The 27,309-nt window shown below is 44.3% G+C and overlaps 1 protein-coding gene and 1 non-coding gene across 2 annotated transcripts; both read left to right on the top strand.

Annotated features, from left to right (window-relative positions):
- Nucleotides 1-629: 629 nt before the first annotated feature.
- Nucleotides 630-1,380, top strand: EI90DRAFT_3014814 (uncharacterized protein; the record flags this gene model as incomplete). Its single annotated transcript, XM_039056824.1, has 4 exons — nucleotides 630-746; nucleotides 772-873; nucleotides 913-1,046; nucleotides 1,254-1,380. 4 exons carry the CDS (start codon nucleotides 630-632, stop codon nucleotides 1,378-1,380), a joined length of 480 nt encoding a protein of 159 aa, XP_038918435.1.
- A 16,999-nt stretch (nucleotides 1,381-18,379) lies between these two features.
- Nucleotides 18,380-18,452, top strand: EI90DRAFT_t101. Its single transcript has one exon. It is a non-coding gene; the product is annotated as a tRNA-OTHER (tRNA).
- Nucleotides 18,453-27,309: the final 8,857 nt, after the last annotated feature.

The raw sequence follows: 27,309 nt of genomic DNA, 5'->3' as shown, positions 1-27,309 counted from the left end.
GCTAATTAGCAAATACAATTAGATAATAATAGTAATAGTGGTGTTGTATTAGTTATGTTTGGTTATGTTTTCGAAATTGGTGTCTACAATAAATGGTTGTATTCTCTCTTTTTCTTTGTATTTCGCTATTAGCATGTAAAATAATAGGTAAATAAAAATTGAATAATTAAAATGTGGAGCAGAATCAAATGAAGGGTTCCATATAAGGTAAAAATTTGAGAAAATTCACGGCAACATGGCACAACATGAAGCAGAAACATCCAAAAAAAATAAAACCAAGGTGTCCTGAATAAAATAAAATCTGACAAAATTGCGGCAATGTGGGACAACAAAGGAAGATAAATTTTATATAAAAAAACATCCAGAAAATTCACGGCAACATGGGACAACATAGAATAAAAGATAGAAAAATAAAAGGAAGGTGTGCTATATAAAATAAAATCAAAAAAATTCATGGCAACATGGGGAACACTGTTTTATCAACTTACAAAGGAATTCCATGTGATGGGAGGTGGTTGGGGTGGTGGATTTGGAGAAATGGCCAGAAAATGAAGAAAAACAACAAATAAAAGGGCCTCACTCCCAGTGCATTGCCAAAGAGGGGGGAAAGGCTTTTCTCATTCCTGTGCATGATTATTAGAGTGGGGTTTGGGGCGCAGCCCCAAGGCTCTCCACAGGAGTGGGGTTTGGGGCAAGGCCCTGATGGCCCTCCACAGGAGCATGGGTTCAAGGGCTGGCCCCTTGGTGTAAAAAATAATTAAATATATCCAGGGGGTTTGGGGCGCAGCCCCAGGCTCTCCGCAGGAGTGGGGCTTGGGGCAACGCCCCAATAGCTCTCCGCAGGAGCAGGGGTTCAAGGGGCTGGCCCCCTTGGTGCATAAATAATCACCATATATCTCATTGTTTCTTTAGCACATGGGGAACAATAATAACAAGGATGACGTTGCATGGGGCAGAGCCCCAATGGGGTCTGGGGCAACGCCCCAGGGGGTTCAGGGCGCAGCCCTGATGCCCTCCACAGGAGCTAGAGACCGAAGAACGCATGGGTGTGCAAGGAACGAGCACCCCACGGGTTTAAGGTCTCTAGTCTATAATGAAGTGAGGTTGAATGTATTGTTCAATACAAATTAAATTCATAAGCAATTCAGTTTTGTGAGCCGTGGGAGCGTTTTCAATGTTAACAATTGTACTAGACAACCTGTCGTGGTGTAATAATATCAAATGGAGAGGTGATCATGACACATCCATTGCAGAAAACCCCATGGAAAACGGTTGAAAACTGAAGGAGATACAAGTGGTGGCCCATCCCAGTGCGAGTTGTGTGCGTGGGAAATGGTCTCCACGGCCTCATACAGGCTGTTTAACGATATGGACCAATAATACGAAATACAAAGGATGCTAATAGAAGCTCATTGAAAAAACCCGACGAAAAACGAATGAGATTTGACAGAGATATGCATGTAAATGTCTTTTGTGTGTGAAAAAATGTGAAAAAATGTCCCATCGCCTCATAGACCCTCATTCGCAATGTGCGCCAATAATATGAAATGACAGGGACGTTGATACAAGCATGTAAAAAAAAGAACGACCAAAAACGAATGATAATTGACAGAGATACTCATGTATATGCTTTTTTTGTGTGAAAAATTGTGAAAAACCGTCCCACTGCCTCACGAACGCTCAATCACGACTTGCACCAATAATAGAAAATGGCCAGGGGGTTAGTACGGGCCCATTAAGAGAAACCCGACGAAGAACGAATCAAAATTGACAGAGATACTAATGTACATGCTTTATTTGTGGAAAAATCGTTCCACCTCCTCATACATGCTGATTCACGACTTGCACTAATGATACCACATAGAGGAAAGGTCAATACGGGCCCATTGCAAAAAACCCGACGAGAAACGGTCAGGAACTGACAGAGATACCAATCCAGTGTCAGCTCCGCGCATGATCTGTGCGTGGGAAATGTTCTCCAGCATCTCATAGATGTTCTAAAAATATGTAAAAATGTGGAGTACTTGCGTTAACGCTATATGAAATAGTACGCGAAATTACAGGTCATTCGGTTCAGTATCAAGCAAGATATAATAGGTTTTGTCATTAATCTTCACTTGGACCCCTCAAAATCGCGCAATAATGAGCCGGGGCAATAATAGTAATTGTAGAGGGCAATAACACGCGCCCGTTAAGACAAACCCGAAGAGAAACGAATAGGAACTGACAGAGATATGAATGTAGTGTCCGCTCCACGCATGGTCTGTGCGTGGGAAACGTCTTCCAGTGCCTCATGGATGTCAAAGGAAAATATAAAAAAATGTTAAAAACTTGCGTTGATAATATATAAATTAGTGCGCAAATTTATAGAACATTTGGTCAAGTATCAAGCGAGATATAATAGATTACTATACAGTTTGTGAATGGGGAATGCGATAAATCGCCATAATCTCCTCAGGATCGCTGAACGACGAGTCGGACTAATAATACAACATGTAGAGGACATTGAGACGCACCCATGGAAAAAAAACCCGATGGGAAACGGATGAGAACTGAGAGAGATATGATAGATTTATGTGAAAATCACATGTATATGTTCAGTTTGAGGAAATTCACGTGAGTAGTTGAGTTTGACCTCCCACAACTTTTTTCACGCACAGACATATGCAAAAAAGTACTAATACCCCCACCCAAAACCAGTTCAAACCCCCCCATGGGAGCAATTCTTTTTTGTTCCCATGTGACTTTGGCATGTAAAATAGATAAAATAGATAGATAAATAGATAAAATAGGTAGATAAATAGGTCATAATAGTCGTAAATAATAATAATAATAATAATAATAATAATAGTAGTAAATAGTGAATAAATAAATAAATAAATAATCATAGTAATAGTAGTAGTAGTAGTATTTTTTTGTTGAAAATTGGCATGTACAATAAATGGTAGTATTGTTTTTTTCTTTGTATTTTCGCTATTAGCATGTAAAATAGATAAATAAATAGGAAGTAAGTAAGTTAAAATCCAGAGTTTCCAACAACAGAACCAAATGAACTAAGGTTCCAGATAAGGTAAAAATTCGAAAAAAAAAATTCACAGCAACGTGGGACAACATGAAATAGAAACATCCAAAACAAGGTATTCTATATAGAATAAAATCTGAAAAAATTGCGGCAATGGGGGAAAACCAAGAAAAATAATACCAAGGTATTCTATGCAAATTAAAATCCAGAAAATTCACAGCAACATGGGACAGTATAGAATAAAAATAAAAGTAAGGTGCTCTCTATAAAATAAAATCAAAAAAATCATGACAACATGGGGAACACTGTTTTATAAACTTAGAAGGAATTTCATGTGATGGGGAGTGGTTGGGGTGGTGGGTTTGGAGAAATGGCCAGAAAATGACAAAAAACAATGCAAGGGCCTCACTCCCAGTGGATTGGGGAAGGTGTTTCTCATTCCTGTGCATGATTAATGGAGTGGGGTTCGGGGCAGTGCCCTGATGGCCCTCCGCAGGAGCAGGGATTCAAGGGGCTGGCCCCTTGGTGCATAAATAATTACCATATATCTTATTATTTCTTTAGCACATGGGGAACAATAATAACAAGGATGTTGTTGCATGGGCAGAGCCCCAATGGGGTCTGGGGCAACGCCCCAGGGGGTTCAGGGCGCAGCCCCGATGCCCTCCACAGGAGCTAGAGTCTGAAGAATGCGTGGGTGTGCAAAGAACGAGCACCCCATGGGTTTAAGGTCTCTAGTATATAATGAAGTGAGGTTGAATGTATTGATCAATACAAATTAAATTCATAAGCAATGCAGTTCTGTGAGCCGTGGGAGCTGTTTCAATGTTAACAATTGTACTAGATGACCTATCTTGGTGTAATAATAAAAGATGGAGAGGTGACCATGACGCGCCCGTTGCAAAAAAACCCCATGGAAAACGGTTGAAAACTGAGGGAGATACGAGTGGTGGCCCATCCCAGCGCGAGTTGTGTGCATGGGAAACAGTCTCCATGGCCTCATACAGAATGTTTGACGATATGTACCAATGATACAAAATACAGAGGACGCTAACAGAAGCTCATTGAAAAAAACCCGACGAAAAATGAACAGGATTTGACAGAGATATGCATGTACATGTGATTTGTGTGTGAAAAAATGTGAAAAAACGTCCCACCACCTCATAGACCCTCATTCGCAATGTGCGCTAATGATATAAAATAATGAAGACGTCATGAAGACTATGTACAAAAAAAATGACGGAGGACGAATGATAATTGACAGAGATATGGATGTGCATTCTTTTTTTGTGAAAAAATATGAAAAATCGTCCTACTGCCTCATACAGGCTCATTCGCGACTTGGATTAATAATACGCAATGACGGGGGCGTTTGTACAGACTCATTGAAACAAATTTGACGCAAAACAAATGAGAATTGACAGAGATGCTAATGTACATGTTGAATTTGTGTAAAAATCATGCTACCTCCTCATACATGCTGATTCACGACTTTAAACAACAATAACGAATGGAGGTAGAGTTAGTACGGGTTCGTTGCAATAAACCCGACGAAAAACGGTCAAGAACTGACAGAGATACAAATCCAGTGTCCGCTCCATGGCTGATCTGTGTGTGGGAAACGGTCCCCAGCACCCTACAGATGTTTTAAAAATATGCAAAAATACCAGGTACCTGCGTTAATACTATATAAAATGGTCCGCAAAATTTCAGGCCATTCGGTTCAGTATCAAGCGAGATATAATAAATTATTCCATTAAACTTCACTTGGCACCCTCAAGATCGCAACATATCAAGTTAAAATAATAATAAACATTGTAGAGAACATTGAAACACGCCCGTTAAAAAAAACCCGAGGAGAAACGAATAAGAACTGACAGAGATATGAATGCAGTGTCTGCTCTGCACATGGTCTGTGCGTGGGAAATGTCTTCCAGCACCTCACGGATGTCAAAGAAAAATATAAAGAAATATGAAATCTTTGCGTTAATAATATATAAGATAGGACGCAAAACTATAGAACATTTGATGCAATATTCAGCGAGATATAATAGATTACCATACAGTTTGTGCATGGGAAATGAGTAAAATCACCATAATCTCCTCAGGATCGCCAAATGGCGAGTCAGACTAATGATACAACATGTAGAGGGCATTGAGACGTGCCCACTGAAAAAAGCCCGAGGAGAAATGGATGAGAATTGAGAGAGATATGATAGGTTTATGTGAAGAATCACGTGTATATGTTTAGTTTGAGGAAATTCATGTGAGGAATTGAGTGTAACCTCCCACAACTTTGTTTGCACACAGACATATGCGAAAAAGTACTAATACCCCCACTCAAAACCGGTTCCCACCCCCCATGGGAGCAATTCTTTTTTGTTCCCATGTGGCTTTGGCATGTAAAATAGATAGATAAATAGGTCATAATAGTCGTAAATAATAATAATAATAGTAGTAGTAGTAAATAGTGAATAAATAATTATAGTAATAATAATAATAGTAGTAGTAGTAGTAGTAGTAGTAGTATTAGTTATTGTTTTTTGTCGAAAATTGGCATATACAATAAATGGTAGTATTGTTGTATTCTGTGTTTTTCTTTGTATTTTCGCTATTAGCATGTAAAATAGATAAATAAATAGAAAGCAAATAAGTTAAAATCCGGAGTTTCCAACAACAGAACCAAATGAACTAAGGTTCCAGACAAGATAAAAATTCAAAAAATTCATGGCAACATGGAACAACATGAAATAGAAACATCCAAACATAAAACCAAGGTACTCTATATAGAATAAAATCTGAAAAAATTGTGGCAATGTGGGAAAACCAAGAAAAACAATACCAAGGTATTCTATACAAATTAATATCCAGAAAATTCACAGCAATATGGGACAGTATAGAATAAAAAGATAGAAAAATAAAAGCAAGGTGCTCTCTATAAAATAAAATCAAAAAAATTCACAGCAACATGGGGGAATCTGTTTTATGAAGTTACAAAAGGAATTTCACTACAATGTGGAAATGGATCATGACAATAATTGGAAATTGTAGAACTGGCCAGAAAATAGGCAGTGCTTTGAGCAGGTGCAGTGTCAATGGGGGGAGAAAGGCTTTTCTCATTTCTATGCATGATTAATGGAGCGGGGTTTGGGGCGCAGCCCCAAGGCTCTCTGCAGGAGTGGGGTTCGGGGCAACACCCCGATGGCCCTCCACAGGAGCAGGGGTTCAAGGGGCTGGCCCCTTGGTGCATAAATAATCACCATATATCTCATTATTTCTTTAGCACATGGGGAACAATAATAACAAGGATGTCATTGCATGGGGCAGAGCCCCAATGGGGTCTGGGGCAACGCCCCAGGGGGGTACGGGGCACGGCCCCGATGCCCTCCGCAGGAGCTAGAGTCCGAAGAACATGTGGGTGTGCAAGGAATGAGCACCCCACAGGTTTAAGGTCTCTAGTTTCACCTTCACAAAAGTCAAATGGGCTACTGGAAATAACCTTTGCCTGGGCTGGCTCTTTCCAGCGGACCTCAAGTGGCGTGCACTTGCCTATGCAGTGATATAGCCTTGTGTCACTAATTTTGGAGTCTTCTTGGGAGTCAGACTGTTGGTCGTAAAATTTGACCATGCTAACTTCCCTAGTCTCCTCATCAGGGAGAGTGTGGAGAGGTTGGACAAGCTTCACCCCTTCGTCAACATCTACTTCACCATCACTATGGTCTGAGTCATCTTTTGACTTCCTATGCCGAGATAATCCATCAGTGGCTTTGTGCTTCGTTGCAGGGACATGTTCAATGTCAAAGCTGAATAAGAGAATGTACATTATCCAGCAGGTCATTGCTGCGTTTGGCAAATTGGGGGCATTTATCATTTGGATAAGCGAAATAGCATCCACTTGAAGCATAAAGTGAATGTTGTATAAACGGTGTTTCTCTGCCTTAAAGGCTTGTAGAACTCCATATAGCTCTAGCTTAGGCTGAGAATAGCAGCTTTCAACTGCATTGAACGTGATTGAACTGAAAACTATGGGATATACCCCATCTTCATAGGTTTGGTTAATAACCCAGCCCACACCAATAACAGATGAGTTGACTTGGATGGCAACTAAACCTAAGTTGCTCTCTCGCTGGTTCTTTGGCATTACTTGGGCAGCCAACTTGAAATCTAGCGATTGGATGACAGCTAAATCTTTTAAGATAGCCATTGCCTCTTCAGCTCTCCAGTTGGGTTGACAGGAAGTTCTAAGGCATAGGCTTGTTCACTGGTCATGATGTTTAGTTCACTCCCTGTGTCAATTAACATTGTGCATGGGCGACCAAAAATGTGTCCTTGAATTTTTGCTGTGACCATTGCTAGGTATGATGGATGACTAGCTAGGCTATAGGACTGTCGGTTTAAGTATCCATATTCGTGTAGGTGCTCTGCTTCAAGCAGTTGACAGTAGACAACACTTTCTGAGTCATCAGGCTCGTAATCAGGCTTGAGAAGAGCAACTTCAAAAGTGTGCTCAGGCTCATAGACTTCAGCGCATTCCAAGTAGGGTTTCTCTGGTTCATGTCATATCCCGGAATCCCGACCCCGCGCACTCCCACCACATCACACCTTCCTAACAACTTCACCATCCCCTACACCACACCTCCCCACTCCTCAAGTCACCTTCCCTCCTGATTGTCTCGGCTCTGGTCTGGTTGCGGCACACTGAACCTTGGCCACTCCCATCCCGGAAGCTTGGTCCTGAGTCGGAACATTCAGAGACTCCGGATTTGCTCCAATATCCCGACGGACCTCCAACATCCTGTGACACACCCTGAAACCATTCCTCCACCCATTTCATTTATTTGAGTCACCCAACATCCTTCGGATACACAACTCCGCTTTCGGAGTTACCCGCATCCTTCGATGATCTCACTCATGTCATCACTTATTAGTCACCCTCCATGCTTAGCACGACTATCTTCTTCTTACCATTCAGTCAGCTAACCCCCCCTTACCCATTTCTTGTTCCCATTCATTTTCCGGCCTCTTACTCCACCCTCTATGGTCCGACACCTCGGTTCCCCATTAGAGATATCGTTTGGGACCTTTCGGTACCTCTCGGTATCATTTGGCACCTTTCAGTGTCGTCCCATTGTTATTCGGACTTTAACTAAGTCCTTTCCACTCCCCTTTATAAAATACCCATAGATTAGAACCTGTAGTTCCTCAGTTCTAATCTCGACTAAAAATGCTACCCAAAGTCCCTCTGAGTGAATCCCGTTCCCGTTCTACAAGATACCTCAGACATAAGAAATACAAGGACTAACTGAGACGTAACGGAGGCACAGCGCTCCCTCCGAGTCGCTGAGGCCGCGTCCCTCTTAGAGCCTCTTGTACCATCCAGCAGAACCGGGCTTCCTGGAGAAGCTTCAGTCCACCACCGGAGTTCTCAGATTCCCCCTCTAGTTGAGCCCCACCTGCATTCGGACTCACACATTTACCCCTACAATCCGGGTTTTTGACAGTTCAACACTCAATGCAGCTGTCTCAACTTTCCTAGCCAAGGGAATACATTGCACTTTAGTAGCTGATTGTATGTGTTTGTTCAACTCGAATGAGGAGCCGAGTACCATGCCCAAGGGCAGGGTAATTTCTTGAGACATGAGTTTCTCAAAGATGTCCTCAGAGTTCAACCTTTCTTGAAGCTCCGAGGCAAACTTATACATGGGACCCACTGTCATATCCGTACAATCCCGACCTCCGCTCCGGGCTCCCGGAACTCCGAACCTGACTTCCAGAGTCCTACTTCCCTTCTGCCACCTCCTCCTTGCCGACTTCCAAGAGGTTATCCCACCTCTGGCTCCAACACCACCTTCGGTCCGAATCCAGAACATTCCAGGTCCGACCTCAACCTTGACACCTTCCAGACAAGCATGCAACACCTATGTTCCCGACTCCGGACCTCCGCTCCGGAATCCCGTTGGCGTCTCCGTCTCCGGAACCTCCAGTCTTAGCTCCGACCTCGGACTTTGACCCCACCTCTGCTTATACCCATTGTATTGGTTAGCTCATTCCATTTAATTACATTTGCCAATATTCCGGAGTTTAACTTCCGAGTTCGGACTTTCCGGACTTATGTCAGACCTTGCAACTATTGCATTGCTCCATTCAATTCCGCTATGCTCCCTCATTCCTATTTGGGCTGCTGCTTCCTTTCTATTCAGTCAGCTGGCCATTCCCCACTCCCATCCTCCTTCCTTCCTCCTTGGGCCTTGGCCCTTCACTCCTCCTTTGGGAAACACCATTGAGTCAAACACTTGACCCTCGGTGTTGTTCCTCTTTCCATCGCCCTTTGTCTCCTTTTGTCCTACCCTTGTTCCTTTTGATTCCGGACCCCTCCTTATATACAATGCACCTAGTAACTTGTAACCTCAGTCCGAAATCGACCTGAATTCCCCCCAAGAGACTTTCCCTCTGCTAGATCCGAAATTAGGGACCCCCAGGACAACCAGCAATGGCACAGCGCTCCGCCTGAGTCGCTGAGGCCAAGGTCCTTCCACGCTAAGTCTCCGATTCCACTCCGGAGTCGTCCGAATCCGCCAGTTCTAACACCCACCCTCTGCTTATTCATCGGGGCCTTGGGTGAATCTTGAACATCTTTAAAGGTCACCTTGCTTTGAGGTGTGTTGGCCTTGACTGACTTCTCCCCAGTACGAGGAACTTGGGGTGCCAAAGTCCCAGCCTTTTGCTTGCCCTTATCCTTGGGGGCGGTTTCTCCATAAGACATTGGAACATCCTCTACCGCTTGTTGAGGCCGTTTCAAAATCTTTGGAGGTGCAGGTATCTCAACATACATGCGATTAGGTGGGTTAAGCTCTTCTGGAGGAATTATGCATCTCATTGGAGATGGAGGCTGATCATATGGCTTAGCTTTGGATGTTCTTGGCTTCTCGCTTTCTCCGCGTTCAGCAGGATAAGCATAAGCTGGATAGACCTCAAACTCTCCTTCACCAAGAGTTGCAAACTCTTGATTGGCAAGTTCGTACTCACGCATCCACTCAAGGTTGGCTGCTGTAGGGCGCATACTGGCCTGTTCATGGATCAGTTGGGCTATGGCATTGCCGGAAGTAGAGTGTGGTAGATTGGTACCATCTGCCATGACAAGTCTTTTAGTCACTGTGTAAAACCTAAGTACACCAGCTGTGATAAAAGCCTTGGTCTCAGGGCAGTCTCTAAAACTATGTCCCTCTGAAGCACACATGAAGCATTGTCCTGTATATGCTGTAGGAGAAATAACGGTCACACTATGGAAACCCATTATGGAAATGTGCCAGATAAATCACAAAACCCCATACGACAAGTAGATATGAGAAAATAGAAGGACCTGAATTTTAATGAATTTTTACGAATTTTTACAAATTATTATGACTATATGCGATAAATTGAAAGAAAGGAAATTAGCAAAAATACTTCAAGCTTAGCATCAACAAGACGGAATTCTCGGGGGAATTTATAGCAAATATTAAAGAAAGAATTAGGACAATCGACCAAGATTTGACTATAGAAACAATCAGAGAACCTCCACGGAAACTACTTTCCCACATCCGCACATGTAGCCAAGGATGGAAGTACCATGGAACAAGGATTCCTCAGGAACTAATGCAAAATTCAAAGTTGTGTTCATAATAGGAAATGTAGATGTCCCCCAAACGGACCCAATGAAAGTAATTACAGGGAAAACTACCGATAAACGACGGAGATATGACTAAAACTCCTGCAAAACAAGGACAACGTTTAAAAAGCAAGCGCAAAGACTAACCAGTAACGACCGAGACAAGCTTGATAGCCCATTAGAAAGGAAGGGATCTAATCTTAATCCACCCAAATTTTCATAATAAAAGGATCATGCATTAGTGAGATATCCAATAACGGGAATAGCGACATCAAAAGCCCAAGCTCAGGGAAAAGACGATGTTTACGAAGTATCCATAATTAAAACATACAACGAAATTTACACGGAAATTATGAAAAATAGGGAATTATAGTTATGCAAATTTTCAGCCCAAACAGTCCAGCCGTTGTGAAGTTATACCCATGATGGGAATATAGAAATCCACATCATGTTTAATGACACGTGAGGGTGGCAATGCAAAGGGAACCGGCCGTCGGAACCGAGATCCACACTTTGGCAGATCGCGAAGACCAATTTCCATCCAAATAAGGAAGAGCCTGGTCAAAACAAAGCACGGAAAGTGCAAAACAACCTTAGAACATGAGGGAAAAATCTGAAATAAATCACAGAAGCCCATATGAAGGATATAAACACCCGCACATACCATAAATCCCGAACAATTAAACAGAAACAGCGCCCGCATATGAACGACTATGGGAACGACACACGTGATTACCGAATGCACACACGAACTTTTGCTAACTCAACAAATACCAGGAAATAGAACACAACTTTAGTACCATTGGAAAGGTGGGAATAAATGAAAATTTATGATACCAAGAACGTGAGAAACCATCCAGAAATGAATGAGATACAAGGACATGAAGTTAGAAACCTGAAAATGCGTGGGAAAACAGCTTCAAGAGGTCCAGAGCCCTAAATAAAATACATAAAAATATGATATCTTCGAGGACGACCTACTATAACAACGAACAACACATATGGAGGATTAGGATGTGATAATACAAAGGGGAATCAAGGAAGATGAACGAAATCCACAAAAACCACTAAAACTACGACGGACCATGGCGGGAATTTTAGGGAACGATATTCTAATGAAGTGGAGAGCTATAATACATTCGTTTGAGTAATTCTTGACTACTAGCAACTTTTTCTTTTGGTTTTAAACCTGAATAATTCACTCATTTACCATTTCAAGTCTCATTTTAACTAAATGGAATAAATCAGCTGAAGGTCTCAGCGCAGCCGTACACATAGTAATGCGAAGTTTGGATTCAGAATCACCGAGTCATAGCGAATTTAATGGTAAATATGAGGAATTTGAAATAGGAAACTGCGACAAATGCAGCACAGTCAAGTTCTAATTAACCATTAAAATAGCTTAGGCGAGGAAGGACAATAAGGATTCTAGGTGCAGTCTGACTGCAGTAGAGCTGCAGTTCAGCGCAGCAAAGCGCAGTAGAACTATAGCGTGAAAATTTCATTTTTTATTCAGTTTGAGAAAAATACACTGTAAATAAATCCTGTAAATACGAGGTAGAGCGTGAAAAAGGAAGGTGACCCAAGGAGTATAAAAGGGAGACCCTTTCTGCAACTTTCCCCCCCCCCCCAGAGAAGTAAGAAAATAGAGTATTATTTTTCTCAAGCATTTCTGGTTGTCACTCCAGTGCGAAAAAGTGATATACAGTTAAGATTGCCACTGTAGTAAAAGGCAGCAATTAAGGAGAGAAATATTAAGTAGATATTTCAACAGGAGAGCTGGTTAACACTCCAGATTTCAAAGTGTAAACACAAAACAGTTATTTTGCTACTGTTAAAACAAGCAATAAAATAAGACAAAAATAAAACAAACTCAAGGGACACTCCAGACACAATCCAATCCATTAACTGAGTAGAATCTTTGAAACTTCACCAAGTAGAAGATTTAATTCAAGTTAAATTCCAAATTAAACAACACTACACAGAATTACACCTAGACAAATTAAGAAATTTCAATAAAGGAACAGCTCCACAGGGCTCAGTTTATCTGTAAGTCAATTCCCAGAAACTTTAGACTAACCCATAAAAATAGAATTAGCCAAAACACTCGGATTGGTACTATATTTACAACGAATAATACTAGTACACTTCCCCATCCTAACTAAAGAACCAGGGAACAGCTTGGTGGTGGTCTCATTTGAACCTCCCAACTGACCTTCCTTCGTTCTCTCCTTCAACGCTTGGGGATATCTATGCTTCTCGGCTAAGTTGGCCATCTCAATTGTCAGCCGACCAAGCCTGTCTGTCAAATCCTCTACAGTGGCCTGAAGAACAGAGTCCTTAGTCTCAGCTTTGGATTCTGACTCAGTGACTGTAGTTGTCTTGACTTCATCATGTGTCTCTGAAGATCTATGCCTGGATTCCTTGCAAGGTTTCTTCTTTGAGGACTTTGAACTTTTGCAATGTGATGGGGTTGATTCTTCTTCTGAGTCAGAGGATCCATTGGAGTCCGAATCAGAATCAGAATTGGAAGAATAGTGGGAGTCATCAGAGTCCGACTCGGAATTGAAGTCTTCTTCTGAATCGTCAGCATGGTACAAGTTGTGCTTAAGCAACTCCTTGACTGTTAACACAACATTGGCCATAGGAGGAGGCGTGGTAAGATCTACCCAACACCTATGAGCTTTCAGTTCGCACTTGACTTTAGCATGGAACTTCGTGGGTTTAAGGCCATGGAAGTAATCATCTTTGTCAGGAGCATTGAGGGTGTGCATCTACTCAAGAGACTTAGCAATGATTCTAAACTTGCAATGATATGAATCAAAGTGCTTGCAACGCTTTATGGTCCGGGTCTTGTCTACAAACCACTGGAGATCGCTAGCATGGTAGACACGATCCTCTTGTTCAGCTGGGTGATAGCTGTCAAGGTCGGTCTTCAACTGAGGCCAGTCCTTGGCTTTGAAACTATCCAGAGTTCGAATGAACTTGGCTTCTTGTTCTGAGCAGTACAAGATAATGGCCTTGCACTTCTGCGCATCTGAAAAATGGGCAGCACTGGTCTGGAACTCAAAGTCATATAAGAACTTTCTGAGTTTACGACCCTTGAATCTAGGTGCCTCTCTGGAACGAGGGCCTGGCATGTGGCTCACAGCCGAGTGTTAACCACACCGGGTGGTGGAACTGGCACAGCAGGAACAGGCTGGCCACTTGGAGTTGTATGCGACATCTTGATAGTCACTTAAAACTTGTAAGGCTTGTAACGTAGTAAACTTGTATGTCTTCTTGACCAACTTGCGGTCTTGATTTGCAATGCGGAATATAGGATGATGATGTGTTCGTAGTGTTGTGGAAAGAAGGGTAAATTCGGAAGAAAGTGACCTTAACCAGGAGCAGACTTATGCCCCCTGTAAGGACCACCAGAAATGTAAGCGTGCTAGGGATGTAACCCAGCAGCAAACAAGAAAAGAAAAAGGGGGGCAAAGAAAATCTTACTACCAGTGAGGCTGCACATGGTCCCAGTGCAAGTGCACGATACTAATAAAATCTCTTAAACTCAGAACTCACCCTGGTCTTTCTTGGACAGTCGTCAGGGAGTCAAACTAAGCTCTTCAAACGTGTGGAAGGGTCGCTCAACACCACAGTCTTTGTAGCACAGAAGAGGGGTCCAACAACTGTAAGTACAATGCAAACTGGGTGTATATATAGAAAAAAAGAGAAATCAGAACAAAAAAACAAGGGAAATAGCCGATGGATGGTGTCAATGGAAACAGGAAGAATGTTGAGAACTCGGTTAAGAAACAATAAGGCAAAAAAAGTGTCCACAAGGTAGCAATAAAATCAATAATTGAGGCCCATAAGGTCAATATCAACCATCAATCTCGCTTCTCCACCGCATATCCGTCATCCTAACTCCCGTCCCGTCATTCCATCCTCTTCTCCTGATCCGTCGCTGTCCTTCAAGCTCAAAATCGTGTGAATTGGTGGAAAATTGGTGGAGATATGGGGGAAATGGTGGATATCTGTGAATTTTGGGGAAGTGGCAATATGGGTCTTGAGAAAAAAGCATGGAAAAAATTGGAAAAAATGTGGAAATGTGCCATGGGCATTGTGAATGTGTCAGGGGCTTTAGGGTGCTCGTTGGAGCCTCAAAAAACGTGGTTCTGGCCTTGTTTGTGTGGTACTTGCTGTGCCCTCCTACAACATGGCACCCTCACATGACCCATTCCTGCTTGTATATAGACTGAGCCAAAGCAGAACTGAAGAAGTAGCCTTCTTCTCATTCCTGCTTCAGGCAAGTACCTTAGTTTAGTTTAGTTTAGCCTTTCATTCTAATAACAACCATTCCTGCTTCAGCCTAAGAAGCCAGACAGGGACATGAGCCTGAGTGAGGGCTGCCTGCTATACACTCCCACTACTCCACTGCCACCCGGGCCACTACCCCCACCTCTCCTGCACTGTCCCTGACAGGGGGGAGAGTGGATGAAGATAAAGGAAAATGAAAGAAGAGAGATGATGGATGAGTGATGGCCCACTAAGGGTCGACATGGTGTGAGAGAAACAATATTCAATGAATAAAACAATGATGTATCAGAATAGTCAACAATCAGCTGACAAGTTCAAATGTTTAACAGATCTCATGGTTTTTATGAGACTGAATGAACATTAGAAGCTCATTGTAATTATCTGCACCCACATAGCATGAGATTTAAGCTATGGAAAGCATGCCTAGAACCTGGCATAGGTGTAGGAAAATATAATATTCAACGAATATATCCCTACAACAAGAAAATAGCACCTAGACAGCAGAATACGAGGGAACATTGGGAAAGAAATGTGAATATCTTGGGAACCAGAAAACTTTTGACTGTAGTCTTTTTACCATCTAAAAGGACTGTTTCTTAACTTGATCCATGGTTTTGTTTCATTCTAAAAGCTTCAAAACTGATGGAGATATCACTCAATGGCGAAACACCTTATAATTCATATATATTTATTTGCTAATTCTTACAAAAAGTAATGTGACTCAAGGAAAATGTATTGACACCCAGAAGTCTGGCGAACCAAATACCATATGGCAGAGTATCCCCTGGCGCAGACAGACACTTTTTGATCACATCAGAAGAGGAGAAAATGCTAGAAAATTGGATCTTGTATATTTTCCCATGATTCATCAAAACCTTTTGATTTTAAGCTCAAATAAATTGGAACAAAGGAATGATTAATGATGTGGATCTCAGATCATAAGCATAAAGTGATTCAGAAGTCCACGGATCTTTTAATTAATTGGGAAGGCTCTCAAACATTGGTAATGATGCAGCATCACAAGATGGAGTGAATTAGAGGACAGTCTAGAAAGTTCCTTTATAGCCAAGTCATTTATGTTCATAATTAAGGCAGTGTAAATCATGCCTTAGCACTGTAAGGCCCCGCTGAGATCGGCCCAAAAGACAAAGAACTGAATTACTTATTGCTGAGTCATGTCCTGAGTGCATTATTAAGCTTACACAGCCCAGACCCCTAAATCATTCTAGAATTATCTATAATACAAATGTAGCACATGTAACTAGTGTGAGGCATGGGAGTAGAGAGGTCTCTGAAAAGCATAAAAGGCTGCCGCTTCTGCCCCTCTCAAACCTCAGGTAGAAATATAAGTTTAATTCTCCTCACCAGTGGTTGGTTCATTTGCTCCAAAAGATAAAAGCAAATATTAGTTGTTAGCTAATATAAAACTAACATGTCACTATAAGCGTGAGTTAGGGTCAGTTAGACACAGCTGAACATAAGTGTCACAGTGAGAATTAGTGAGAATTTAGTGGAGGGACTTCTTAATTGAATAATCTCTCAGTAATATTTGGTTATCACACCACAGGCAAAAAGTGAGCAATCCTGAACCTGCTAGGTAACTAGCACGCACTCTGAGTGATAGAAAGAGCAGTTTGGTTACTCCTGTATTGAATAACATTTATTGTGGAATTATTTTATTAGTAGTTTTTCTTCAGTAAATTATCAGGAAAATCATGTCCTACTGAAAAGTGGTATATCTAGGTGTAATATTGACTAGAAATTATAGTAAAGTCAATATAGAATTTTATCTATAGACGATCTATATGTCAGGTGAGATCGTTGAGGGGTGTTTATTGTTGTTTAGACAGTGAACAATTATATATTTGGCAACCAAAACATGGTCAGTAAGCAAATCAGCACAAACTCTATTATTGTTATTGGACAAAGGAAACTGGTTACATAAGGTGATCCAGCTCCACTCCTTCAATGGTCACAGGAGACTCTGTTCTCATAACATGGTGAGGGCTGAGCAGGTGGAGTAGGTGGGGATGCATGGAGTCATGCTGGGCATGGTGCCAGAGGTGGACTCAGGGCAGGAAGGTTGGTGTGGCTGCAGGGGAGTCAGCCAAGTGTGGGGGAGCCTAGGGACAAGCAGGGGGTGAGTGGGGAGCCATCAGGGAGGATAGGGATGAGGTTGGGGCTCACACTCATGCTCGCACAGTGGGGATGGGCTTGGGTGGCATCAGGATGGGTGGCTAGCAGGCTGGAGTGCATGGTCATGACATCCCCTCCAGCCTTTGCCACATTTTGTTCATCACTCTCCCCCCTTCCCCTTGATCTTGTGGCCAACTCTGCACAAACTGACAAGCCAAAATCAGATTCTGAAGCCATCCCTGTCACATCAACATTCACTCCTGGACATGTCATTACCACATCCATACCCAATCCTGAATGCATCAAATTGGAGATGCCCTCAGCACATCAACATTCTGTTGATTGTGCAGCCTCCAACACCAATCTAGTCCCACTGCTGTGTGCTCTGATGCCAATGCATTGCCAGCTGTGGCTCAATGTTCACACCCACTGCCACTTCCTCCCAAGTTGACATGCACTTCATCAGCACTGTCTGATGCATCACTGTCATCATTAAATGTGGCACCATCTTCTGATGTTGTCAGGGGATGACTCCCAGGTCCCCATGACCCTCCCCTATGGTCCACAGCTTCAGGTGTGAACAGCCCTGCCCAGGGCGCAATCTACTGTGGGTAAGAAGATGTGTATAAAGGAAAGGCAAGTATATATACTTGCCTACTGTGGGTAAGAGATGAGAAGGAAGCTGACTTCTCATCTTCCCACAGTGGCCTCAATATAGCAAAAACTTCTGGAGATATCCAGAAGTCACATGAGAGGTAGGAACCAGGGTACACATGCAGGTCCAGATGCAGGTCTGGGTCTGGGCTAGTCAGGGTGTGTGCCCTGACAGATGTGTCAGCAACATCAAAATGCTGTCATCATTGTTGTTGAGGCTGGAAGAAGCATCAATCCAAGCATCCTCCCATCACTCCCATACCATCCATTTCCTCTTCCATCCATTCTCCAATCCCCTTTCTCCCCACTTATTTTAAATGGAAATCACAGAAAAATTTCTCATTTCCATTTCTTACATATGCTGCTGTTGTTAGTGGCAAGACAATGCAGCCATGTATTCCATTCCCAATTCTTGCCACCCTGATACACATCCTTGAAGGCCAATTAAGGATGTCCATTGACACCGGACTAAGGATCCTCCTTAACTCTCATTTCATTTAACTCCTGATTGTCAGGGCACATACCCTGACTTAGCCTGGACCCAGACCTGCATCCAGTGTTGTAGTCAATAGACCTAGTAGTCGATAAGACCTACAGGCTCCTAGAGAACCAGTCATGGCTGCATGGTGTAGTGGTTATCACCTCCAAATATATGTTGGATGGTCCCTGGTTCGAATCCTGGTGTGGCCACCTTTTTCAGATTACAATATCCAGACCCACATCACTTCCTGTGTGTTGAAATGAAAGAGGGCTTGCAGCTCTCTATGCTGACTAAGCTCGTGGGGCCAAACTCTCCCTAAACTTTCTCCCTTGACTTCACTATGCTTGATCCTTAACTCTGTGGTGGGTTCTCTGGGATTTCTGCAAGGTCCGGGCTCAGTGTCCACTACTCACTTGTTGTGAGCTAGACCACTGCCCTTATTCCTACTGTTGGAATTCCACTCACTCACACCAACTCTAGCACGTCCTAGCACCTTAGAGAATTTGGGGGAGGGGAGAACTTCTATTCCAGAATCCAGTATGTACAGGATTATAAGAAATAATTATTTTTAGAAATAATAGATGGTGAATGTTGGTGCCATATGGCACCTGGGTACCTTATTAGGTGAAATAATAAAAAAGGGTAACAGTAACAATAAAAGAATATCAATCAATAACTGAAATGATGGCAAAATATGAAAATTTAAGAAAATAAGCAATTTCTCAATGGATTTACGGAATTAAGAGCCGAAATTGGAAATGAAGCCAGAGATAACTCTCATGCAGCCGATAAACATTTTTACCAATTTATTAGACGCTGTGGGAACGAGTGAGGCTGAAATTCTGGGTTGCCACTTGAGATTCTCATGCCCACACATACTTGTGACCTGCTGTGCCTAACCTGCCCAACACATAACTCTACCAAATCTCCACCGATTGGGACGTTATTGGTATCGTCAGAATCGTAGAATTTAGCACTATTTTTAGATACCAAATTTGTACCGAGTTGTTGTGTGAATGAAAGTCATTTTATAGTTGTAGAAGAGGGTATCCAAACCAGCTCTGTGTGTGGGCGATTATCTCACCTACAGCGTACTTCCCACACCACACACTCCATGTGCCACATGCTCTGGTCCCCAGTATAGCAGCTCAGCTTATAGGCACTCCTGAGTTGAACTGTAGTGTTAATACACAAGTAGTAACAGTTAAAGTTCGACTCTGCAGTCATGTGACTATATAGAGAGAAGAATAAAAGAGAAACAAAGGAAACAAGAGGTAGATAGACTACAACACCCAGATCCTGTCTTCATGTAACTTCTGGGTATCCCCAGAAGTTTTCACCATATTGGGGCCACTGTGGGAAAGTGAGAAGTTAACCTTCTTCTCACTTTCTTACCCACAGCAGTTATGCCCTGAGATGGGCTGTGTTTACAGGCTAGACTGTGGGCCATAGAGAGGGGTCATGGGGACCTGGGGTCCGTCCCCTGACACTAATCCACCATCTTTCCTTCATGGCTTATTTTCAAACTCCCAAGGGTAGTTCTAGTGGGGGAGGATGACCTATTGGAATATCAATGTCCATGCATACCAATATTCTTTTTACTGATGTGATATCAATCAAGGATATCATATATACCTTTTGTCTTGATGCTTACTTCATTGCCAGTTATAGCAGGCAGTTGCTATAAGTGTCATATCCATACAACTCCAGACCTCTGCTCCTGATTCTGGACCTCCATCTCCTCCTCCAGAACTCCACATCCTCCACCTCCACCTCCCCCTGTTGGTTGTTGAGAGCCCACTCTACCTCTGGCTCCAACACAACGTCCAACACTACCTCCGGTCTGACTCCAGTTTACTCCAGGTCCAATCCCAACCTTGTACCTTCCAGACCAGAGCTTGTGATGCTCCACACCTCTGGCTCCGGACTCCTGTACTGGAACCCCATTGCACCTGCACCTCCGGAACTCCATTCACATCTCTGTCCCCGGACTTTGACCTCCTCCATCTTATCTCCTTGTATTCCTTATTGCATTTCATTTATTACATCTAGTCAATATTCTGAACTTTGACTTCCGACTCCAGACCTCCAGAACGTACTCTGGACCCTGCAGTCTCTACTGTATGGTGTCATTTAATCCTCTTGTTGCTTCTTCCTTATTTAGATGGCTGCTTCCTTTCCATATTAGTCAGCTGTCATTCCCCACAACTGTCAGAGACCAAATCGAGACAAAGGAATGTCTCCATGGCAGAGGGCTTTGGCCTCAGTGACTTATGCCAGGAGCACTGTGCCAAGTAACACGTGCGTGCCCTAACTTACTAACTGGCAACCAGAACTAAAGGGGGTAAACTCTAGTCAATCTTATTACTGGGGTGTAACCTATGTACAAGTTGAGTATATATAGTTACAACGAGGGTGGGCCCGCAAATGGCGGGGCCGAGCGGAGTGGAGCTAACGGGGTTAAACATTAGCCGATTGAATATTACTGACAAGTCGGGTTACGGGGTTAGCGGAATGGTAGGCAATAACCCAGAAACAGAAAGGAGGGATAGGCCCGAAGGTGGGCTTGCAGGGCAAGCAAGTGTATTGCCCAGCGGAGGTGGGAGTGTGCTAGCGGACGTCGGAGCTGTCCGGAAACCTTCGGGGCTCTGTACTTAGGGAGGCGTAGTGTTACGGGGATGGGGGAAATTCCCCATTCCTCGATCCGTTCTTATAGTGGGATGAGTGAGGTCATATCTGGTCTGTACCATAACAGGATATGTAATCGATGAGTGATCCCAGTCTTGCCTGGGGGTGGACGATCGAGTTCCCATCGATCGCGATTGGTGATGTAGTGAGCTATTAAGGGATTGATGGTAGGTAGTCGGAGATGCCAGGATGGACGGGTCAGCCACAGGTACTTGGCGCTCCTCAAGGGAGCGTACTGTGTGCGAGGTCATGACTTGTGAGATGGGTGAGAACTTCATATAGTTGCCATCGGGTACTTGGTGTTCGCAGTGCGAACGTGCCGGTAGCGGGTTGATATCATAAGCGTGCAATGAGGATTGACTAGCAGGGCCTTCGGTGACTTGGCGTTCCCAAAGGGAACGTACCGTTGGCGGGGAGACATGATGACTGGCGAAGGAGGGAACAGACAGTGGATGGGCGGCGACTTGGCGTTCGCGTAGCAAACGTGCCGGCATCACGGGAAGGTGGGCCTCAAGGTATTCACGATCTCCATGATCGTGAGGTGACGTCGTATGTTGAGTACTGGGGGGAGAGCGGGGTGATGAAGACCCATAGGGTACAGATTCAATAGGACGATACACATGTTGAGAGTCTTCGACTCTCGACCTTGAGTTCTCGCGGCGAGGGCCGTTAGAGGACTCGATATAACCAGACTTATAAGACATATTGAGAGTTGTACAGTCACACGGGTTCAGTTGAGTCACAGGGAGGGTTGTTACAGAAGACGGTACACAAGACAGTTGTAGAGCAGTTGTTAGTTAGCGGGAACCGCCTTTGGCGGTTTCCGTACAAGATGCATGACTATCTACAAATGGTAAGGTCGCGGGAAATCCCGCAAAACACAAACAACCTCGGCCAGCACCAAAACCCCAATGGGGAAAGCTTTGCACGAGGGGGGGGAAAGGGGTAGAACGGGTAAGGAGGATAGGGTATCGCATCAGCAAACCTGGATGCAGAGGCCTGAGAGCTCATAGAGCTCATAGAGCTCTCAGAGCTCTCAGAGCTTCAGTACTTTGAAATTGCAGGTCCCCTTCTCTGAGAGCTCATAGAGCTATATTTGCACACAGGGGACTATTATCTATATGAGCTCCCTGAGTGTTTAATTTACCCGATATCAAAATTAAAATTTAAAAGCATTGACTATGGCATCATGTGACTAGCCATAGCCAACTCCCTACCATACAAGGGACTGAACAAACTCAGCTTCACTTTCAGCACCAATGCGGCACCAGACACCAAGGGTATGTAGCCCAATCAATATATAGACCAAATTTAGGGATATAAATGCAGTTAATCTGAAATTACTTAGGGAAAAATGCGGGAAAATGAGTGGGGGGGAAATGGGGGGGAAAATGAGGGGAAAATTGAGGGGGGAATTGGGGGGGAATTGGGAGGGGGAATGAGGGAAAAATTAAAGGGGGAAATGGGGGGAAAATGAGGGGGGAAATGGGGAAATTTGGAGGGGGAAATGAGGAGGGAATTGGGGGGAATGAGGGAGGAAATGAGGGAGGAAATTGAGGGGGAAGTGGGGGGAAAATGGAGGGGGGGAATGGGGTGAAATTTGGAGGGGGGAATGAGGGGGAAAATGGGGGGGGAATGAGGGGAAATTTGGAGGGGAGGATGGGGGGGAATGGGGGGAAAATTGAGGAGGGAATTGAGGGGAAAATTGAGGGGGGAATGGGGGGGGAATGAGGGGGAATGGGGGAGAAATGGGGGGGAAATTGAGGTGGGAATTGGGGGGGGGAATGAGGGGAAAATCGAAGGGGGGGATGGGGGGGAAATTGAGGGGGGGATGAAGGGGAAAATGGGAGGAAAATGAGGGGGAACTGGGGGGTTTCTAAAAACTTGAAAAAAAGTCAGGGAAAATTAAGGAAAATTCAGAAAATGGGGGACTTTCTAAAAAAGGAGAATGTCCAAAAAATCAGGGGGAAAATCAGAAATTTTGGGATAAGTTAGGGAGAGATATTTCAGGAAATTAGGAATAATTGGAAAAAAAATTAATTCACTTTTTTGATAATTCAATGTGCATTGGAAAGTGCCAGAGTGGGGCAATGTAGCAATGTATGTTTCAGTGTTAGAAAAGTCTCCCACCATGTTTTGGTGAGTGTCAGGGCACAGCCCCTCACTATTCCACAATCCCGCATGCATGCAGACCCATGGGAAAGTTCTGGGTAAGTTACTCACCCAGAAACCATCACAGCCACAACTGTGGGAACTTTCTGGGTGAGCAGCTTGTTCCCACGGGGGGGTGCCATTTATGGGGAGTCAACAAAGAGCTGAAAACTGTATAGTTCCTGGCTCCCATTTGTAGAGGAGGTTGAGAAGGTTTAGCCCCCTCAGTGAGTTTGAGGATCTCGGACTGGGACTAGATACCCCAGCGACTAGGAGGATCCCCCTGGGCCCGTCACAGAACAAGGGCTGGGCCCTGACAGTGAGCCAAATAACCATGGCTTTTTGACCATGGGAAATTTGGTGTCAAAGGCTTGGATGATATCTGAAGAATACATCAGCTTTTTGTTTGCTTTATTTTCAATTTACTTCATTTGGAACACTTTGTTAAAACTGATTTATACCCTACATAACATGCATGGTTACATTGCCACACTTTGGTGCTTTCCAATTCACATAGAATCATCAAAATTGGTTGAGTTTTGAGCAAGAAATGAGATGAAAGATAAAGTGCAAATTTTTGAATTTCAGAGTTTTCCTCAAATTTTGTAAATAGCAATAAAAAATAAGGTGCTGATTTTAGTAAACACAAAAGGTATATGAGCTCTATGAGCCCAGTGAGTTCATAGAGTTCATAGAGCTCATAGAGCTTTCAGAGCAATGACAATGGCCATTTTACACACATATATATCCATATTATCTTTGCACTACTGGTGCCAAAATAACTAAGCAGATTTCATGGAGATATGAAGACCATCCATGATTTAAAAACAAAAAGCTCTATGAGCTCTATGAGCTCACTGAGCTCATAGAGCTCATAGAGTGTTTCAAGTAATGATGCTGGCCATGGAATATGCATTTCCAAAAATGTATATACATATTATCTTTGCACTTCTGCATCCTTAGGAGAATAAAATCATTCAAACATTTAATTTTCTCCACCCAATGTGTAGAGGGTGCACAGCAAAAAGACTCAATTTGCTCACAGAGCTCTGAGAGCTCTGAGAGCTCTGAGAGCTCTGAGAGCTCCAAGAGCTCCCTACCAAGTTTGCTGATGCGGGATAGAGGACGGAAGGGAGAAAGAGGAGAGGAGCGATAGAGAGGGGAAGTCTTTGACCATGTGACGGATATGGTCGTTGGAGACTCCGTATCCGTAACACGTAGGTAATATATTGAAAAGAGGGGGTGGTGACCATCAAGGGATGCAGAGGTGATTGCGGAATACAGGGGCTCTGAGGTTAGTGGAGAAGGAGTGGAGGTAGTCCAGAGGGATCGGAAGCGGTGGAAGTCGATGGCCATGGATGGATATGACAACAACCCACTCCACTCCTTCCCCTCTTGGCCCTCCCCTTTTGGGAAGCACCATAGAGTTCCAACCCTTGACCCTTGGGGTTGTTCCCTCATCCAGTCCCCCTTTGTCTCCTTCCAGTTCCCTTTGTTCCCTTTGGGTTCTCTGACTCCACTCCTGTATTATTATATATACACTCTGTACTTAGTTTCCTGTACCCCTAGTCTGAAATCAACAACTAGAGTCAACGACTAGAGAACCAGAATCAACTGGATTGTCCCCCCAAGAGACTCCCCTTGCTAACCTGAAACCAAGGACCACCTTAGACAACAAAGCAACAGCACAGCACTCCACTTGAGTTGCTGAGGCCAAGGTCCCTCCTTACTGAGTCCCTTCTCCGCTTCTGGACAACTGCATGCTCTATAACAATAAGCAATATTGGTGCTAGGTGTATAAAACACACTGTGTGCAGAAAATTTTCACACTCCCTCAGATCTCTTTCTTTTTATTCCTCCTTGTATGCGAGTTCTGATTGTATTTACAGTCTGTGCATCTAGGTAAAGTGTCACGGCGGTGCATTCCGGCCCGTCCCGATGCCGCCCAAGCCCGTTACTGCTATGCGAGCGTGAGCGCAAGCCCCGACCTCAGCCCTGTCCTCCCTGAGGACTCCCTGCTCACTTCCCCGCTTGCCCCTAGGCTCCCCTACACTTGGCCAACTCCCCCACTGCTGCACCAACCTCCCCACCCTGAGTCCGCCTCCAGCACCGTGCCCAGCACGACTCCCCTACCCCGCTCACTTGGCCCCTACAGGGCTGCTATCATCCCCACGCCCGACTCCGGCCCAATTCCAAGTCCAGCACCGCTACGATACCATCGCCGCTATCGCAGCCCTACGCTCTTTCCTTTATTTATCTGTTATTGTTTGTTTTGACCCTCGGTCATTGCCGGCCGCTATGCAGCCAACCCCGCTCCTTATTCTTGTTTGCTTCCGGACCCTTCGGCCTCCGGCCCGGGTCCGCTTCCATTCATTCTTCCCCCTATATATATCCTGTATGATACTTTATTGTACCTTAGCTCTAATATCGATGTGACCACGACCCCTAAGTCCTGACCCCAACAAGGCAACCCCAGTGAGTCTGAAATGAGGGCCAAGAGACAGCTAGGGGGCACAGCACTCCCTTTAGAGTTGCTGAGGCCAAATGCCCTACCCCGGGCCTTGTTCGTGGCATCATGGCCATCGCGGCCTATAGCGGCCCGCAACGGCGACCTTCGGTGCCGACCCCGGACCAGTGTCTAACATAAGGAGTGACATTATAGATCTCTTATTTGAGACTGAGTCCACACATCTAGCTTATTTACTTTATGTCAGAGACCAGGTCGAGACGAAGGAGTGTCTCTGTGACAGAGGGCTTTGGCCTCAGTGACTTATGCCAGGAGCGCTGTGCCTAGTAAACACGTCCGTGCCCTAACTTACTAACTGGCCACCAGAACTGAAGAGGGTAAACTCTAGTCGATTTTATTACTGGAGTGTAACCTATGTACAAGTGTAGTATATATAGTTACAGCGAGGGCGGGTCCGCAAATGGCGGAGCCGAGTGGAGCGGAGCTAACGGGGTTTAGACATTAGCCGATTGAATATTACTGACGAGTCGGGTTACGGGGTTAGTGTCAGAGTCTGCGCGTCAGTTCGCACGTAAGAATCTCCCTGGGAAACTAGTCGTTGTAAAAGCTGGGGGGCCAACCCAGCTGGCAATAAGGCCTTATATACATGAGTTCCGCAACTCACAAGAGCGCGGCTACATTGGGAACACATGGTAGCCGATAGAGAAGCGACATGAAATAGGAGAATAGATCATGTGGATAAGGGGGCGATAGCGGGTGAGGGATGACGCGATAGCGGAAATAGCGCATTGAATACAGCCTGCGTTCTAACTACGGCAAATCACACGCAGATATCGGCTTATGGGTACTCAACCTATCCGGATAGGGGTCCAGGCCGGCCGGATAACTGTCCGTGCCCTGACAGTTAGCGGAAAGGCAGGTGATAACCCAGAAACGGAAAGGAGGGATAGGCCCGAAGGTGAGCTTGCAGGGCAAGCAAGTGTATTGCCCAGCGGAGGCGGGAGTGTGCTAGCAGATGTTGGAGCTGTCCGGAAGCCTTCGGGGCTCCATACTTAGGGAGGTGTAGGTAATAAATTGAAAGGAGGGGGTGGTGACCATCGAGGGGTACCGAGGGGATTGCGGAATATGGGAGCTCCGAGGTTAGTGAGGAAGGAGCAGAAGTGGAATGGGGGGATCAGAGGGATCGGAAGTCGATGGCCAGGGATGGATATGACACTTTATGACCAACTACCTGTCATGCATCATGCTGGCCTCGTGGTCCAGCCAATTTGACCATCATGTCACATGTCACACTGGGCAAAAGGTTGAGTGACTGGTGTCATGCAATGCATTGCTGGTGGCATGGTGGCTATGCAAGTGTATTTTTTCAAGTACATACTTAGATTAGAAATGAAAAATCACCAATTCCTCATCCAAATTGCATGCCTGTCTGACTCACATTCCATGGCCAAGGTCACAGCTCTGAAGGTTAGATGGAGGAGGGACTACAGTGGTCCCATCTATCTGAGTCATGCCCCCAACTGGTTGGGTGTCATGCACACACACCTGTACACCCTTCTCTTGTAATGATGATCCCCTCATGCAAGGGGTGGTCATTCAGGAAATGCCAAACCCCATGTTAGTATGATAGTCTCTGGGTCAGAGGGACTAAACCTATTTTGCACATGTCAAAAATTTTAATTCAAATGTATTTGAAAATGTATATTATCATTGAAAATAAATTGAAAAACCCCACCATGCTGATAGTTAGCCTTGTTCCC

Source organism: Cantharellus anzutake, assembly GCF_015039405.1.
Source record: "Cantharellus anzutake strain C23 chromosome Unknown EI90scaffold_14, whole genome shotgun sequence".
Lineage (NCBI taxonomy): Eukaryota > Fungi > Basidiomycota > Agaricomycetes > Cantharellales > Hydnaceae > Cantharellus > Cantharellus anzutake.
Note: the sequence above shows the minus strand (reverse complement) of the source record. Positions and strands in the feature narration are given on the sequence as shown.